Source organism: Pangasianodon hypophthalmus, chromosome 4, assembly GCF_027358585.1.
Source record: "Pangasianodon hypophthalmus isolate fPanHyp1 chromosome 4, fPanHyp1.pri, whole genome shotgun sequence".
Classification (NCBI taxonomy): Eukaryota; Metazoa; Chordata; class Actinopteri; order Siluriformes; family Pangasiidae; genus Pangasianodon; species Pangasianodon hypophthalmus.
Window position 1 is genome coordinate 11,202,947 of NC_069713.1, and position 15,368 is coordinate 11,218,314.

A 15,368-nucleotide genomic window follows, 5' to 3' on the forward strand; every position below is an offset into this window, starting at 1 on the left:
AGCTTACCTTGTAACATTGCAGAGTATTTGCCGGATTCACAAAGTGCCTTAATATAAGAGATTATTTGTTTAAAGTTAGCTTGTTAAAAATCTATCACTATAATAAATCACTGTCACTAATCTGTCAAACACTATATGCTGCATTACCACCCACCACCTAGACCAGAGTGTGAAACACAGTGGTTTTTAATATGATTGAGTAATGGCTTCCTACCTCCTAATACTGCTTAGATACATAGCTTTTTTAAATATACATTTATACAATAATATATGTTTATACAGTTTATACAAAACCTCCAGCCATTATTAGGAGGTAGAAAAGCATAATTAATTAAATGCCAGAATTCATGTTATGTCAGAATAAAATTTTGCATAGAATGCTGAGGTACATTAATATGGCCTGTTTTTAAAAGCAAAATATATCATTTGTTGTCCTACAAAAGGTTCTAGAGAAAACAGTGCGAAGGGGTTGTCTGTGACAAATTATTTGCAGTTTTAGATTTTATTTGTGACAAGAAAGTGGTGTTGTAATCACAATTTTCTCTATTTTCCTCAACAGTGCTTTATTCCATCTAGCCTAACAGACTTTTGGGGTTAATGAGCAAAGCATCAGTATCATATATGTCAGTGTTGCAAACATCATGGCCTATGCTATGTTAATGAATATCTCAAAAGATTTCTTACAGATACCTGTAGATATCAGAGTGCTGCTGGGCCTAGTCTACTCATTAGATGAAATCCATCATAAATTTTTTAATGTCTGTGATAAGATTGGTGGATTTAATCACAACTGTATGTCATCTTTTTATTTTAGTGCTCTCATTTAATTTTGTATGCCTTGGCCCAATCCATCTTTCTGCCATGGTCATTTGTTAAAATTAATTTCACGTTTTGGATGAAAGGAAAGAGTAGCTTGCTGGCAAAGCTTGTGAGTGTGCAGAGAACCTGGTTATGAATGAGCACCCAATTTGGATACCATTTTGAAGTTTGCCAGCCTCTTAAGACAAAACATCACACCAGATTCAACTCATCTGCTTACATTTACATTTACAGCCTTTAGCAAATGCCCTTGATGTAAAGAAGTGCTTTATAGTCTAAAAAAATCCTCATGTTAGTTTCCTAGGTCAGGGCCTAGGAGTACCATCAGTCTAAAACCCTGTTGTGGAGGTTTGGGATAAAAGTTAGGGGGAGGTTATGAAGCTAATTAATAAACCTTTTAAACCTGGTGTGCATAAATTTTTTTGGTGATCAAATGTTATTAGCTAAGTATTGATACACATGCAAAAAACCTGGTGTCTTTTCATTTTCTATGATTACTAAAGATTGTCAGCAGACTAAGAGTACCTTTAAGAGAACACTCAGTCAGAGACACATTCTTAGGTCACATTCTTCATATGTGATCAGATACGGGTATCGTAAATGCAACTTATAAAATAAAATAAATTATGCAGCTGATACACACTACAAAGCTACATTCGCATGACACATGTGCTACTGCAAAAGAACAAATAAGTCACCTGTAAATAAGATCTCCCAAAACAGAAATAATGATCTAAGAATGGAAAAAACTTAAACAGAGACTCACCTCTTTCTATCATAGTGTTAAGAGAATCATATGCCCTAACAGGAGATTCCTTTTTGAAACCTGAATATTAAGTAGGGAATTAAATTAAACCATGATGAAAATGATGATGAAAATAGTTAGATGTGGCATGCTAAAATATACAGCTATATTTTGTTAACATTTAAAAATAATGGTTTAAAGTAGAAGTATGTAAATGTGGTTCAGTCCTTTGCTTTTGACAGATTTATTTTCTTTTCTTTTGTTTGTAGTGTAAGTAATTGTCAGCAAAATTCTATGCATCTCCTACTGAATCAAGGTAGTACTTTTCTTCTTCGTCATTTATAGCTTACGCTTGTATAGGCACACATGCAATAACCAAGTTTCTTGACAGGGTCAGACCATGCTGAACTTTTTAGTTCACAGGCCTCTGCAGTCACAGAGCCCTTTTTAAATCTATTTTACAGATAGCTTTTGACCAGCACTCTAATGTAATTACATACAATACATTTGTATTTAATAGTACATCAAATGCTTCTCCAATAATATATGGCCTAACATGAAATGTGAGAACTCAAAGGCCTTATTTTAACTTAAAAGTCTAACGTTGATTTGCATGCACAAAAACATAAGATCAGTCATTCAAAGGTTAACTGACAATACAAAGGTTAACTGACAGAAATCTGTGGTCTTATAGTGAACATTTTGTTACAAAATGAAACACTGAAACAATTCAGTGTTTCTCAGGAAGCACAAATGAGGCTCACTTTTTTTGACCATGTTTATTCAATTAATAAGCACATAATCACATAAAGATATGCACTAATTGTGTTCAACCACATACAATTAGTGTATTTATTGATTCTTGAATTAACGCTGCAATGCATGCAAAGCTGCAGTGCATAGAATGTTCTTAATGAAATATACATGATTATTGAGTTAGTGGAGAAAAAAATCATTTTTGTTGTTTCTGAGCTGCTGTTTGTCACTCTGAGTTACCAAACCTTTAATAGTTATTTGCAGTCAGTGGTTTCAGTTGAGATTATGTGAATGTTTTCCACTGCATATGTATTATGCCTTCACATTCCTGCCTTAGGGAAAAATTAGTTCTTTCGAAAAAATGCAGACCGTAGCAAGCTATCCAGCTGATATTAGCTAGCTAAAGGAAAGGCCAGAGAATACAAATTTGTTCTGTTCAGAAAATGTGCAGATTAGCTAACAAAATACTTGGTGAACACACTTTGGATATTAAGTGTTATTATACTAGGTCATTACTATTTAGACAAACTAGTCAGTCTGCATTATGGATATTAGGACATGTAAATGTTAATATTAAATGATTGTTCATGCGTATTAAACTATAATTTTTTACAAGAGAGCTGCCAAATCACCAATTCTTACATCCAATAACTATTTATTTATTTATCAGCAGTTTCAGTGAGTTCTGCAGTTGCAGTTAGACAGCTGCATTGTGCTCTTTTATTGCAAAATAGTCACTTTGTCTCACTCTTTCTCTCCTTCTAATGAACTTTGTGTTGCTGAGACCTGACTCACTGTTTTTAAGCAATTGGGAATTGCCTACGTTTGTTCTGCAGAAAATAGGTGTTTCTTAATGTGAGTTATCATTTATTCTGTTCTTATATACGTAATCTTCTTCCTCATTTCTATTCAAATACTTAATAATGCAAGTATCAGAAATGCTTGTGATCCTACTTACATATCAATGCACTGATGACTTATGAGCAAGAACAAATTAAAATTGAACCAATAATTGATCAGCATATCAATGGTGCAGGAGGTGACTAGCTAAAATTTTTATTCTTTTACTTTGAATACAAAACCTAATTCTCAATAATAATAATAATAATAATAATAATAAGCAAGAAATTGAATGTTTACTCATTTGGAACAAAAATGGTTAATGTGAAAGCTTTTTGAAAATTTAGAGATGAAGAGGCTTTGGTTAGCTAACATTTCCATGGTACTGCTGGTACAAATTTTAATTTACATATGATTAATATTATTAATTTAATGGGTAAGCACTCACTTCTAACTCTTAAATCATGTTTGTTGTTAAACAAATTCTTCATATCATTTCCACAGTGTATACATTCATGAATGCAGATGACATTATGGTTGGTATTTTATAATTTACCTTCAAAAATAAGGTTCATATTCTCTGGTTTCATGTGCACCTGGTCACATACTTGCTCAAGTCAAGTCAAGTCAAGTGGAGTTTATTGTCATTTCAGCCATATACAAGTACACAGTGAAACGAAACAACGTTTCTCCAGGACCAAGGTGCCACATAAGACAACACAGAACAAGACAGAACTACGGGGACTACATAAATTACATAAATTAAACTACTAAGTGCACAAGTGCAAACATGTGCAGACAGCACAAGACAGAACAGACAGTACATAACTACGACGCCGACCAGTACACAGTCCTGTTGAAAGTGATAAAGTGACAGTAGTGCAAATATTACAGCTGAGGTAGTGTAAACCTCTACCTGCTGAAGCAAATAAGGGGAATATCATGATTTCTATTGGTTTCCCAGCATAAATTACATGGATGTCTATCTTATCCACATCTTCAATGTGATCAGATGCACTGGTTGTTTGGAAGATTAATACTAAGCTTACTTTCATGTAGGAATGTATGGAAGATCACGTTTCTGGATTCGGAAATGAGCTTGCCAGTGGGCTTGAGTCCTCAGTCTGCTGCAGATCTGTTACCACTGTGGGGTATCTCTGCAAACCACTCACATATGCCTTCTTCATTAGAAACTTTGTCCTAATTTTTAGACTGAACAACAGGACAGAATTTTGGTATACAATAATTACCCACATGCAAAATACCACTTAATTTTTGCTAAATTTTACAATCAGTGCTTTTGTACACAGGAGTGTTCATTGCACTGAATGTGAATGTTTCAGTCCGATCCTAGTTTTTTTTTTAATATTCTTCTGCGTGTGTTCTTATGTATTTTCAGTGTGTGTATGTATAGATATGTGTAGTATATGAAATTAGATGTGTAACCATTCTATCTTTGCCAGTCCACCTACTGGCATGTTTTGGGAGGTGTGCAACCTGAAGTAGACATGCAGACATGGGAAGAACATGACAATAACCCAAGCTAAAGATTGAAACAAGAACCATGGAACTGTGAGGTAGCAATGCTACCAACTGCACCACTGTGCACTGAGAAGTTCAGTATGTTGATTGCTGAGGGGAAGAAGCTGTTCCTTAGCCTGCTGGTACGGAAGCGGAGGCTCCTGTAGCACTTCCCGGATGGGAGAAGAGTGAACAGTGTAAGGTTGGGGTGAGAGATGTCCTTGATGATGCCTTTCAACCTCCGTAGACACCGTCCGTGATAGATGTCTGCGATAGAGGGTAGCTAGGCACCAGTGATGTGTTGGGTGGTGGTCACCCACTGGAGGGCCTTCTGGTCAGAGACCAGAATAAATTTGGTCAGACCAAGTTGGAGTTTTGAGCAGGGAATGTTAACGTGCAATATAGGACCTAATGCTCCTTCCGCCATCACTGCCAGCCGGTGCAAGCGCGCGTGCGCGTACGCAGAAACGAACGAGAGCGAGAGAGTGAACGCACAGTGTAAGTAATGTGGCTTTTTCTCTGATTAAACACGACCCAGAGAGGAGTCTCGAATTATATATAAAAAAGAAAAAAAATTATAATTCAGTGGCATCGTTCATCCCTAGTTTCCAGTCAACACGAGAGCGCGCATTTATCTCAGAAAACAGTCCGGTTTTCTAATCAGGTTCGCACGTGCGGTGGACGAGTCAGTTATAACGCGCGTGGAATGCTCCTGATTAGTAACTAAGCAACGCAGGAAGAACAGACGTTTCGTGTAGTTAAACACAGTGCCGTTTTAATTTTATTTTAGCAATCTTTACTCACTCTTCAAACATTCCGCAGTCCCTCTCTCCGAAACGAAGTCACAGCTGCAAGACGTTCACCGAGGTGTCGGAGCTGAAAAACTCGAGAAGCTTATTTCAGGATAAAGGTAACTTCACCTAAAGCTACTTTCCATCGTATCACATTAAAGTAGCCTTCATGTCGCTTATGATATTTATGGTCTGTATTTGTGTCGGTGGAGTTTTGCACGAACTTTATACAGCTAAAGTTATCCCGCTAGCTAACTAGCAACCGTCCTACTTAGCTAGCTGACTAGCTCTTCGTGTCTCTGATCGGTGTTATGAAACAGCGACGTGTGCATGAGATTTGTGAACAAAATACCTTTATTTATATTTATATATAATGTAACGGTGCTTGATTTACAGGGCTACAGGCTTACCTGGCTAACACCACTCTGTTTAGGCCACAGCTGTCAAACTCAAGGCCCGCAGGCCAAACGCTCAAGGTCCGAACAAACTTGGAAAAATAATACTCAAAGGGCTCGATGCACTTGTCACAGAACCTTGAGTGGGATTGATTACAAATCTCGAAAGGTATCACCCAGCGTACAGACCTGTAATTATGTTGGCAAAAGAAGTTGATGGAGCGGGAAGACAGGAGAGATGAGTTTTCTTAGTTCTTATAAGCCGTGTGAGTTCTTAAATCTCTTTCTTAACGTTGTATATTTTTGATAAACAAAATATAAATTTAAATAATAACTTAAATCAGTATAATACGTTGTAATTTAACAGAGCATAGAGTCGAGTAGTTCCTGTTAGCCCCTTTCCCCTAGAAACATCCTGTTTTACTTCCAGAGCCTTGCTGATTTGTGTTAATTGGTAGAACAGCAGATTTTTAGTTTGACACCCTGGTCTGAGCAGCCTTGCTCGCAGTAACCAGCCCGGAAATGTATGCATACTTTTTTGTAGTATCTTCTATCTTTCACATTAGGGCCTTAGAGCTGTGTTTTTGTTGTCTTGCGTCCATCTATCGCTGTTCTCCATACTTGCGAAATAAGTTGACACTACAGTATGTTTACTCGGCGTTTTAAATCATGGCGGGTGAGGGCGTTTTAGTACGCGTTTGGCCAGTCAACATCTACTTACGTCATGGATAGTACCAGTTGTGCTGGTTAGACCTGCTCCGGAGTAGGAGCTAATTAGGTTCTCGAAAAAGGCAGTCCGGTACTAAAATCGCACCCAGTTGCGGAGGTGTGAAAACGCCAAAAAGTGGGTAGTTCCACAATTAGTTCAGGTACTATGAAAAGGTTCCTGCGGTGCGAAAGGCCCTATACACTATATAGCCAAACATTTGTGGACACCTGACCATCACAGCCATATGTGTTCCCTCCCCGATCTGTTGCCACAACGTTGGAAGCACACAATTGTATCGAATATCTCTGTCTGCTGTAGCATTACAATTTCCCTTCACTGAAACTAAGTGGCCCAAACCTGTTCCAGCATAATAATGCTCCTGTGCACAAAGTGAGCTCCATGAAGACATGGTTTTCCAAGGTTGGAGTGGAAGAACGTGAATATCCTGCACAGAGCCATGACCTCAACCCCACTGAACACCTTTGGGATGTACTGAAAAACACACTGCACCCCAGGCCTCCTCGTCCAACATCAGTGCCTGACCTCACTAATGCTCTTGTGGATGAATGGGCAAATCCCCTCAGCCATACTCGAAAATCTAGTGGAAGGCTTTCCTAGAATAGTGGAGGTTATTGTAACAGCAAAGGGGGAGTACACCTTGAATGAGATGTTCAAAAAGCCTTTATTAAAGCCTTTTTTTTTTTTTACCTAGGTCGAGCTAGGTGTAAGATGAAAGCAGCTACAGTGCATTGGTAAAACATATATTTGGCTAAAATGTGAGTGCATCAAAACGTGAGAGTCATTTGATTTGATAAAAGAAAACTTTTACAGACTTTTACAGCCACTGTTCCATAGTAGCCATGTCTGTTTCCTTGTCATTCATACCACAAAACTACCTTTAATGTCCAAATTCCTCATGATGTAGGCTGTGAATATTAATATGAAAGGTGATTAAATTTATGAAAATCTATAAGTAGTTAATTTGATAGCAATATTTTGTTGAGTTGTTTTTATATGTGGTTCATTTTATTATTTCAGGCAAGGTTTTTGTTGTTGTTGTTACTTGCACCCTTTATGCTGTTTGGTGTTAGTACTGTTTGTTATTTATTAGTGGCTTACATGTAGCAACCCTGTGTGAACTGTACTACACAGTTTCTTGGTTTTAAAAGAAGCAGGATGGTGGCACAGTGGGTAGGGTACCTGGTTTGATCCTGAGCTCAGATTACTGCCTGTGTGGAGTTTTGCATGTTCTAATGTGTCATTTGTTTGTATGTTTGAGAGCTTATTGTGGTTGTCTTCATAATAATAAAACAAACAGGCTTTTGAGAGGCACAACAGAAAAGTGTTCACCTATCATCTCAATCTCTCACTCTCACTCTCTCTCTCACACACACACACACACACACACACACACACACACACACTGTCACTAATAGTTTACATAGTCGAATGATTAAATAGAAAGACATGTTTACATTTGGGCTTAAGAAGGTTTCTTGGAACCCCTTAGCGCCACTCAGTCTCTGTGGCGCAATCGGTTAGCGCGTTCGGCTGTTAACCGAAAGGTTGGTGGTTCGAGCCCACCCAGGGACGAGCAACTGTTTTGCTTCATGTGAAAAAACTACATTCTTTATTGTTACGGCTGTTTAAAGGATGCATTATTTATTCATAGAGAATGTATGGTGTGTAGAACATAAATGGATGGGTATTGGGAGGTCTTTTGGCAAGGCTTTTTTTTTTTTTTTAAATTTATTGTTCAATGCTGCCAAAGTGAAAACCTTTTACAGACTACAACCCCATAGACATTCTATGAAGACCAAGAAATACTGCCCCCCAAAAAACACTGTTTAAAAGCATTTCATATTGTCAATTTAACATAGTTTGAGTTTGGCAAGACATTCCTTTTTTTTATTCATTCATGCCCTAAAGTATAAGCCTTTCCTTTATAGAAAACCCTACAACCTTCCAAAACAAAAGACCCCTACACCAAAACTATAACACTAGGCCCGGCTAGCTCAGTCGGTAGAGCATGAGACTCTTAATCTCAGGGTCGTGGGTTCGAGCCCCACGTTGGGCGCTTTCTTTCATTTTCTCTCTCAGTCCCTTTCCATTCTTTTGTGCATTCCTATCTTTCAGTTTCTTTCTCTGAAAGGATCACAATATAGATACTATATGATTAAAAACACCATTTACATACAACATAATATTAAAGATCTCAATGATGCAGTGATTGCTGTTTCACTGCCATGAAGACACATGGCTCACATAAGTGACATATGTATATAACATATGTCTATAACACATACTAAATACAGTCAGGTCCATAAATATTGGGACATCGACACAATTCTAACATTTTTGGCTCTATATACCACCACAATGGATTTCAAATGAAACGAACAAGATGTGATTTAACTGCAGACTGTCAGCTTTAATTTGAGGGTATTTACATCCAAATCAGGTGAACGGTGTAGGAATTACAACAGTTTGCATATGTGCCTCCCACTTGTTAAGGGACCAAAAGTAATGGGACAATTGGCTTCTCAGCTGTTCCATGGCCAGGTGTGTGTTATTCCCTCATTATCCCAATTATAATGAGCAGATAAAAGGTCCAGAGTTCATTTCAAGTGTGCTATTTGCATTTGGAATCTGTTGCTGTCAATTCTCAAGATGAGATCCAAAGAGCTGTCACTATCAGTGAAGCAAGCCATCATTATGCTGAAAAAACAAAACAAACCCATCAGAGAGATAGCAAAAACATTAGGCGTGGCCAAAACAACTGTTTGGAACATTCTTAAAAAGAAGGAACGCACCAGTGAGCTCAGCAACACCAAAAGACCCGGAAGACCACGGAAAACAACTGTGGTGGATGACCGAAGAATTCTTTCCCTGGTGAAGAAAACACCCTTCACAACAGTTGGCCAGATCAAGAACACTCTCCAGGAGGTAGGTGTATGTGTGTCAAAGTCAACAATCAAGAGAAGACTTCACCAGAGTGAATACAGAGGGTTCACCACAAGATGTAAACCATTGGTGAGCCTCAAAAACAGGAAGGCCAGATTAGAGTTTGCCAAACAACATCTAAAAAAGCCTTCACAGTTCTGGAACAACATCCTATGGACAGATGAGACCAAGATCAACTTGTACCAGAGTGATGGGAAGAGAAGAGTATGGAGAAGGAACGGAACTGCTCATGATCCTAAGCCTATGGTGGTAGTAGTGTCATGGCGTGGGCATGTATGGCTGCCAATGGAACTGGTTCTCTTGTATTTATTGATGATGTGACTGCTGACGAAAGCAGCAGGATGAATTCTCAAGTGTTTCAGGCAATAGTATCTGCTCATATTCAGCCAAATGCTTCAGAACTCATTGGACGGCGCTTCACAGTGCAGATGGACAATGACCCAAAGCATACTGCAAAAGCAACCAAAGAGTTTTTGAAGGGAAAGAAGTGGACTGTTATGCATTGGCCAAGTCAATCACCTGACCTGAATCCGATTGAGCATGCATTTCACTTGCTTAAGACAAAACTGAAGGGAAAATGCCCCAAGAACAAGCAGGAACTGAAGACAGTTGCAGTAGAGGCCTGGCAGAGCATCACCAGGGATGAAACCCAGCGTCTGGTGATGTCTATGCGTTCCAGACTTTGGGCTGTAATTGACTGCAAAGGATTTGCAACCAAGTATTAAAAAGTGAAAGTTTGATTTATGATTATTATTCTGTCCCATTACTTTTGGTCCCTTAACAAGTGGGAGGCACATATGCAAACTGTTGTAATTCCTACTGACAGTCTGCAGTTAAATCACATCTTGTTTGTTTCATTTGAAATCCATTGTGGTGGTGTATAGAGCCAAAAATGTTAGAATTGTGTCGATGTCCCAATATTTATGGACCTGACTGTATATTTTCACAAGAGTACTGGATTATGTAGACCAGAGTCTTTGTTACAACATGTTCATTCATTCGCATAAAACAATGCATTGATTTAACTTTTGTGTGACACTTTGTTTGTAGAAAGGCTGTATGTGACAGAGTGTCAATGGCCATGAAGATTTCACACCTGGAGAGATAACGACCCACCCCCTAATGGGTCTATCAGGGTGGAATGCCACTGTGGAAACTAAGGCTACGTTTACACGACAACGATGTAGTCAAAAACGGAAAAGTTTTTCTCTCGCATTTTCAAAAAGTTTCACGTATACACGACAACGTTTTCAAAACAATTCGCGTTTACACATATCCGCGATAACGGCCAAAAACGCTGTATTACGTATGCCAGGCCAGTAGTTGGCGCTGTCACCTTGTTAGTTGGTTGTAATATTGGTGAAGTAAATCCACACTTTGTTGAAGAAGTGTTAGCAAACTCTTGAGCAGCAGCAACACTACCATGTACTCTGCTATTGTTGTGTATGTTTGTTCGCACTTGTCTTTACAATAGACACGTACTGCGCATGTCTATATACCTAACACGTACTACGCACGCGCATGACGTCACCGTTTTCAAAGATTCCCGTATTGGGTGTTTACATGGAGACGATAACGGCGGCGTTTTTTTAAAAATTTGCACTTTGAAGCCCGTTTTAGTCTGTAAACGGGCCTATTCTGTTACCACTGATATGTTAAGTGGAGGTAGTCTCGCCATCTGGGCAGAGGTCGGGGTAGGGGGAGCACCAGACATGGAGGCAGGCTGATCACTGGTTTCCTAATAAGTGCAAGAAATAGGGTCAAAACTTGAACAAAGGCAGGTCATTACTGAAAAACAAAACAAAAGCCTGAATTACATACCTTGGGAATTTTACTGAAGCTGCAGATCCAACTTGCCTTCAGCTCTGATGGAGACGGAGAAGTTAAAGGTGGAAAAGGAGAAGCTTGAGCTTGAGAAACAGAAACTTGCCTTTGAAATCCAGCTATTAGTGCGAAGGGCCAGCTACACAATTGAGAATGACAGTGTTTATGAACATCTAAATAATCCCATACATCTAAATAAATATACTGTAAATTCCTGAATATATCCCATACATCTAAATAAAAAAAAATTTAAAAATAAATTTTAAACACTACATCAGCAATCTTATTTTGTTTCTCAACATACACAATTTAATCAATAAATAATTTATTTACAAGCTGGCTTTACAGAAATAATAATCATAACATTAAGAATAAAAACATTATGCCAACAATTCTTTTGCACAGCTTATTTATTTATTCACTCTCCTTATGGTTTGTGACAATACAAAAATGTGAAATTAGAAATGCATTAAAACAGCTACAATTCTTATTACAATTCTTTTATAGGCTGATCAGCCAAATTATATTGTTTCTGATGAGACAAGGTGTCACATCGTTCTCTGCAGCTTGTTCTCTGATATTTTCCACCTCTGCCTCCACTGGTTTCAAATCCTCCATTGGGAGAGGCAAAATCTTGGCTATGCAAATGTTGTGCAGCACAGCTGCTGCTCACAAGCTGGTGCATGCCCTCTCTGGCTCCATCCTAAAAAAAAAAAACATCATTAGTATGCCTATATACAGTATGCCTATGCATCATCCCATAACATTACTCTCTAATAAACAAGAGGTGGACATGTTTCATATTTAACCTAAACATAAGCCACACACACGCCTGCGCTTGAGCATTCCTATGCAGCACTCAGTTATCGACTTCTGCTAGTCGTATTGCCTTTCCTTGCCGTCATACACCTGCTGAGGGAGAGGACCCTTGGAAATAGCCCCACCAGACTGGTGGCAAAACAGCTAAAGGAGAACCATGGGGAGGAGTGGCTTCACCACTTGGCGCACTACATGGAGGAGTGCGCTGTCTTTGCTGATCGCCCCAGCTTCCTCCCTGTTGCCTTTCAGGAGCCTCCAGAACCCATTGAAGTGCCTACCAGCAAGTGGCTGTTGACCGTTTATGGGAAGGACATCATAAGCCGTCTGGATCATATTAAGGTCAGCATCACCTCAACATTTGGGACCATTTTAAAAATGCATTTAACAAAAAAGGTAGAAGTTAGTTGCTTCACACTTTTTGACTGGACACATTACTTTATGTTTAGCATAAGTTGTAGGTTGTGTGTGTGCACTATGGAATGTATTGTTATTAATGCTAGATGTGAATATTGTTTGTGATTTCAGATCACGAAGAAGCTGGCCGGGCATGCCTGGGGCACTGTGCAGTGGCTGTTCTCTGTTGCCAACAAGAGAGGACAGATCCTCACCAGTGTCCTGACTGTCCAGGAAGGCCCTGGTCTGGACTCCATGGTGTCAGGCCTGGTCAGCAGGTACCAGCAGGCAGGGATGGCTCCTGTGTGCTGCTATATGTGGATTCTGGCTGCTGTGTAGAGAAGGGGCAGAGCAAGCTGCAGACCAGGTTTGGAGGATGGCCTAACCTGAACATCAGGCTGGACATCTGGCACTTTGTGGCGACTGGCTACAGGGTGCACTACTGATACTCATCCCTTCTACCCAACCTTCATGGCATGTCTGTAAGCGTGCATCTTTGAGTGGGACCCTCTCATCACTGATGACCTGGTGAACAGGCGAATTTCAAAGAAGGAGCTGGCCCTCTACTGCCATCAGAGTACCTGAGGAGTGGACACCACAGTCCGCCTGATTGACCACCTATCCAGGATGTGCTGGGTGTGTCTCTCCACACCGAGACAGGCACCGCCACCACCAAGTGCTCACCAGGTACAGGTGCGCTAGGGGCTCAACATAACTGGAGTCTTTCCACTGCCACATGCAAAGGTTCATTCCAGGTTTCTGGATTTTTGGCATTTCACTGTTCTGTATATCAAATACATTACAATACAATACATTCATACTAACACATTTGTTAAAAGAACTATAAAACTACCATTTTTATTTGCAAAGAATTCACTCTGCACTTAATAATATGCCTGCTTACAATCTCCAGTTTATGGCCTTATTTCTTAACAGGAACCAGCACAAACACCCTGAATATTCAGCTCTATCTCCTGGAAGGCCTGAACAGGTGGAACCAGGACCGGGCAGCAGCTTCCTTGGCCACCAAGCCATCCTCTCTCGTCACTTATGCAGGGGAGGTGGTGCACCAGTCTGAACAAACAAACAGTCTGAAGGTGTTTTGGAGGAAATACATTCCTTCTGGCCCCCTGCGAAGTACATTGGTAAGACTTTCATTGTGGAATAAAACATATAATGACCTCAGGTCCACCATAATTACTTTAGTAATCTGAATTCTGTTTTCTTTAGGGGAGCTTATCGGAGTGGACTACCTACTCACTCAGACTGGACAGTCGCTTCAGAGGGTGGACCCAAATGCTGAGGCAACAGACGAGCTGCTGGAGGAAGTTAATGTGGTTAAGAGGATTTGAGGAGGACCTAACTGATGATCCTACCTTGACCTCATTGCTAGAAGATCTCACAACAACTGCAGCCAGAATTCACCCTGCTACTTCCTCCGCCCTGCCAGCTGACGCAGCGTCCTCCGCCCTGTCAGCCACTTCAAGCACTGATATGTCTACAATTCCACCTGGTATCAGTGCTCCAGATTTTCCCACTCAAGTGACTGAGGAGAATTTGATATGTAAATATCTCAGTATTAGAAAACTCACTGAATAATACGTTACCATTTGAACCTTTGAGCTATCCTTTAAACATTTGAGCCACTGCTAAAAATAACATACTGCCACATGCAGACAGTTAACAGATTTATTCAACACACTCTTAGACTGTGGATGATCGAATATTATCTGGTGAAGCTGAGGGATCAAACTAGTCTAACCCTCAGCAGTCAGCAGGTGAGTGGCATTTTTAAAAAGGAATGAAAAGGAGAAGAAAGAATCTCTTTTATTTAAAATAGCGTGGCTGGTCTGTCAAACAATATTGCAGGTAACTCATCCATGTTTGCATTTTGACAAGCAGCGGGTGGTCTTTGCTGCCAGACACCAAGAAAGGCTGACCACAGAGAAAAATTACAAATCACTTATTTCTCTTTAACTCGCCTTTCTTTTCTTTTTTCTTTCTTTTTCTCTCATTTTTCCACTTTCCTCTTTCCTGCCTTCCCCTTCAAACAGACTATTGTTCCCCAGCTTGTGACTGAATAAAATAATGTTGCTCAACATGGCGTACATTTCAAGTTATATGTTTACACGCTGTTACTGACTGGGATTTATCTTGTAAAATGTTAAAACGACACTACACATCTTGCATAAAAGCAGCCACAATTACACGATATCCAACAAGAATTTTAAAACAAGTTGCATTTTATAGCAATATTATGCTTGCTGCTGAAGTACACTTTCCATGAGGATCCGAAACACAGGAGGAAACAGCAAGACAGCAGGTGGCGCCGCGCTTTCAAAAATGAGGCGAAGACAGCCCTGTTGGTGCTATTCGTCTCGCAAAGGAATATTTACACGGTATTTCATGAACATCACAGTTCTGCGTTGTTTTTATGACAAACGTTTGTAAACGGACATGACGCCATGTTTCTAACTCTGACAGGGTTAAAAGGGGACTTGCTGGCACTGAGGTATATTGTTGCTGAACGGGAGGAAATTGACGAACGCGTACAAGCACAAACCGATGACTGCACGTGTTTTCGAAAAATGGTCACTCGCTCAGTGATGAGCCTCTTATGATGGAGATGATGGATGTTTTAGCCAACATTTGCCCATTACGCAGTGGAGAGACCCGGCCCAATATTCAGCCGAAATATTACAAGCAGTAAACACTAATGGTGCTGTGTAGCATGGTGTTTTGATTTTTTATTTTTTTTTGGTTTCCAAAATCATGTACATAACTACAGTGCA

The 15,368-nt window shown here is 39.7% G+C and overlaps 1 protein-coding gene, 1 long non-coding RNA gene and 2 other non-coding genes across 4 annotated transcripts; all 4 read left to right on the forward strand.

The window, feature by feature from the left end:
* Positions 1-4,745: 4,745 nt before the first annotated feature.
* LOC128318130 (uncharacterized) lies at positions 4,746-8,222 on the forward strand. Its single transcript, XR_008301624.1, has 3 exons — positions 4,746-5,179; positions 5,504-5,591; positions 6,943-8,222. It is a non-coding gene; the product is annotated as an uncharacterized LOC128318130 (long non-coding RNA).
* On the forward strand, positions 8,096-8,169 carry trnan-guu (transfer RNA asparagine (anticodon GUU)). The gene has a single exon. It is a non-coding gene; the product is annotated as a tRNA-Asn (tRNA).
* A 358-nt stretch (positions 8,223-8,580) lies between the features above and the next one.
* On the forward strand, positions 8,581-8,653 carry trnak-cuu (transfer RNA lysine (anticodon CUU)). The gene has a single exon. It is a non-coding gene; the product is annotated as a tRNA-Lys (tRNA).
* Positions 8,654-11,408: 2,755 nt separating this feature from the next.
* LOC128318157 (uncharacterized) lies at positions 11,409-15,353 on the forward strand. Its single transcript, XM_053233537.1, has 7 exons — positions 11,409-11,523; positions 12,245-12,522; positions 12,709-12,820; positions 12,916-13,010; positions 13,237-13,263; positions 13,416-13,721; positions 13,807-15,353. The coding sequence occupies exons 1-7, from the start codon at positions 11,409-11,411 to the stop codon at positions 14,173-14,175; spliced, it is 1,302 nt and encodes a 433-aa protein (XP_053089512.1). The 3' UTR covers positions 14,176-15,353.
* The last annotated feature ends 15 nt before the right edge of the window (positions 15,354-15,368 follow it).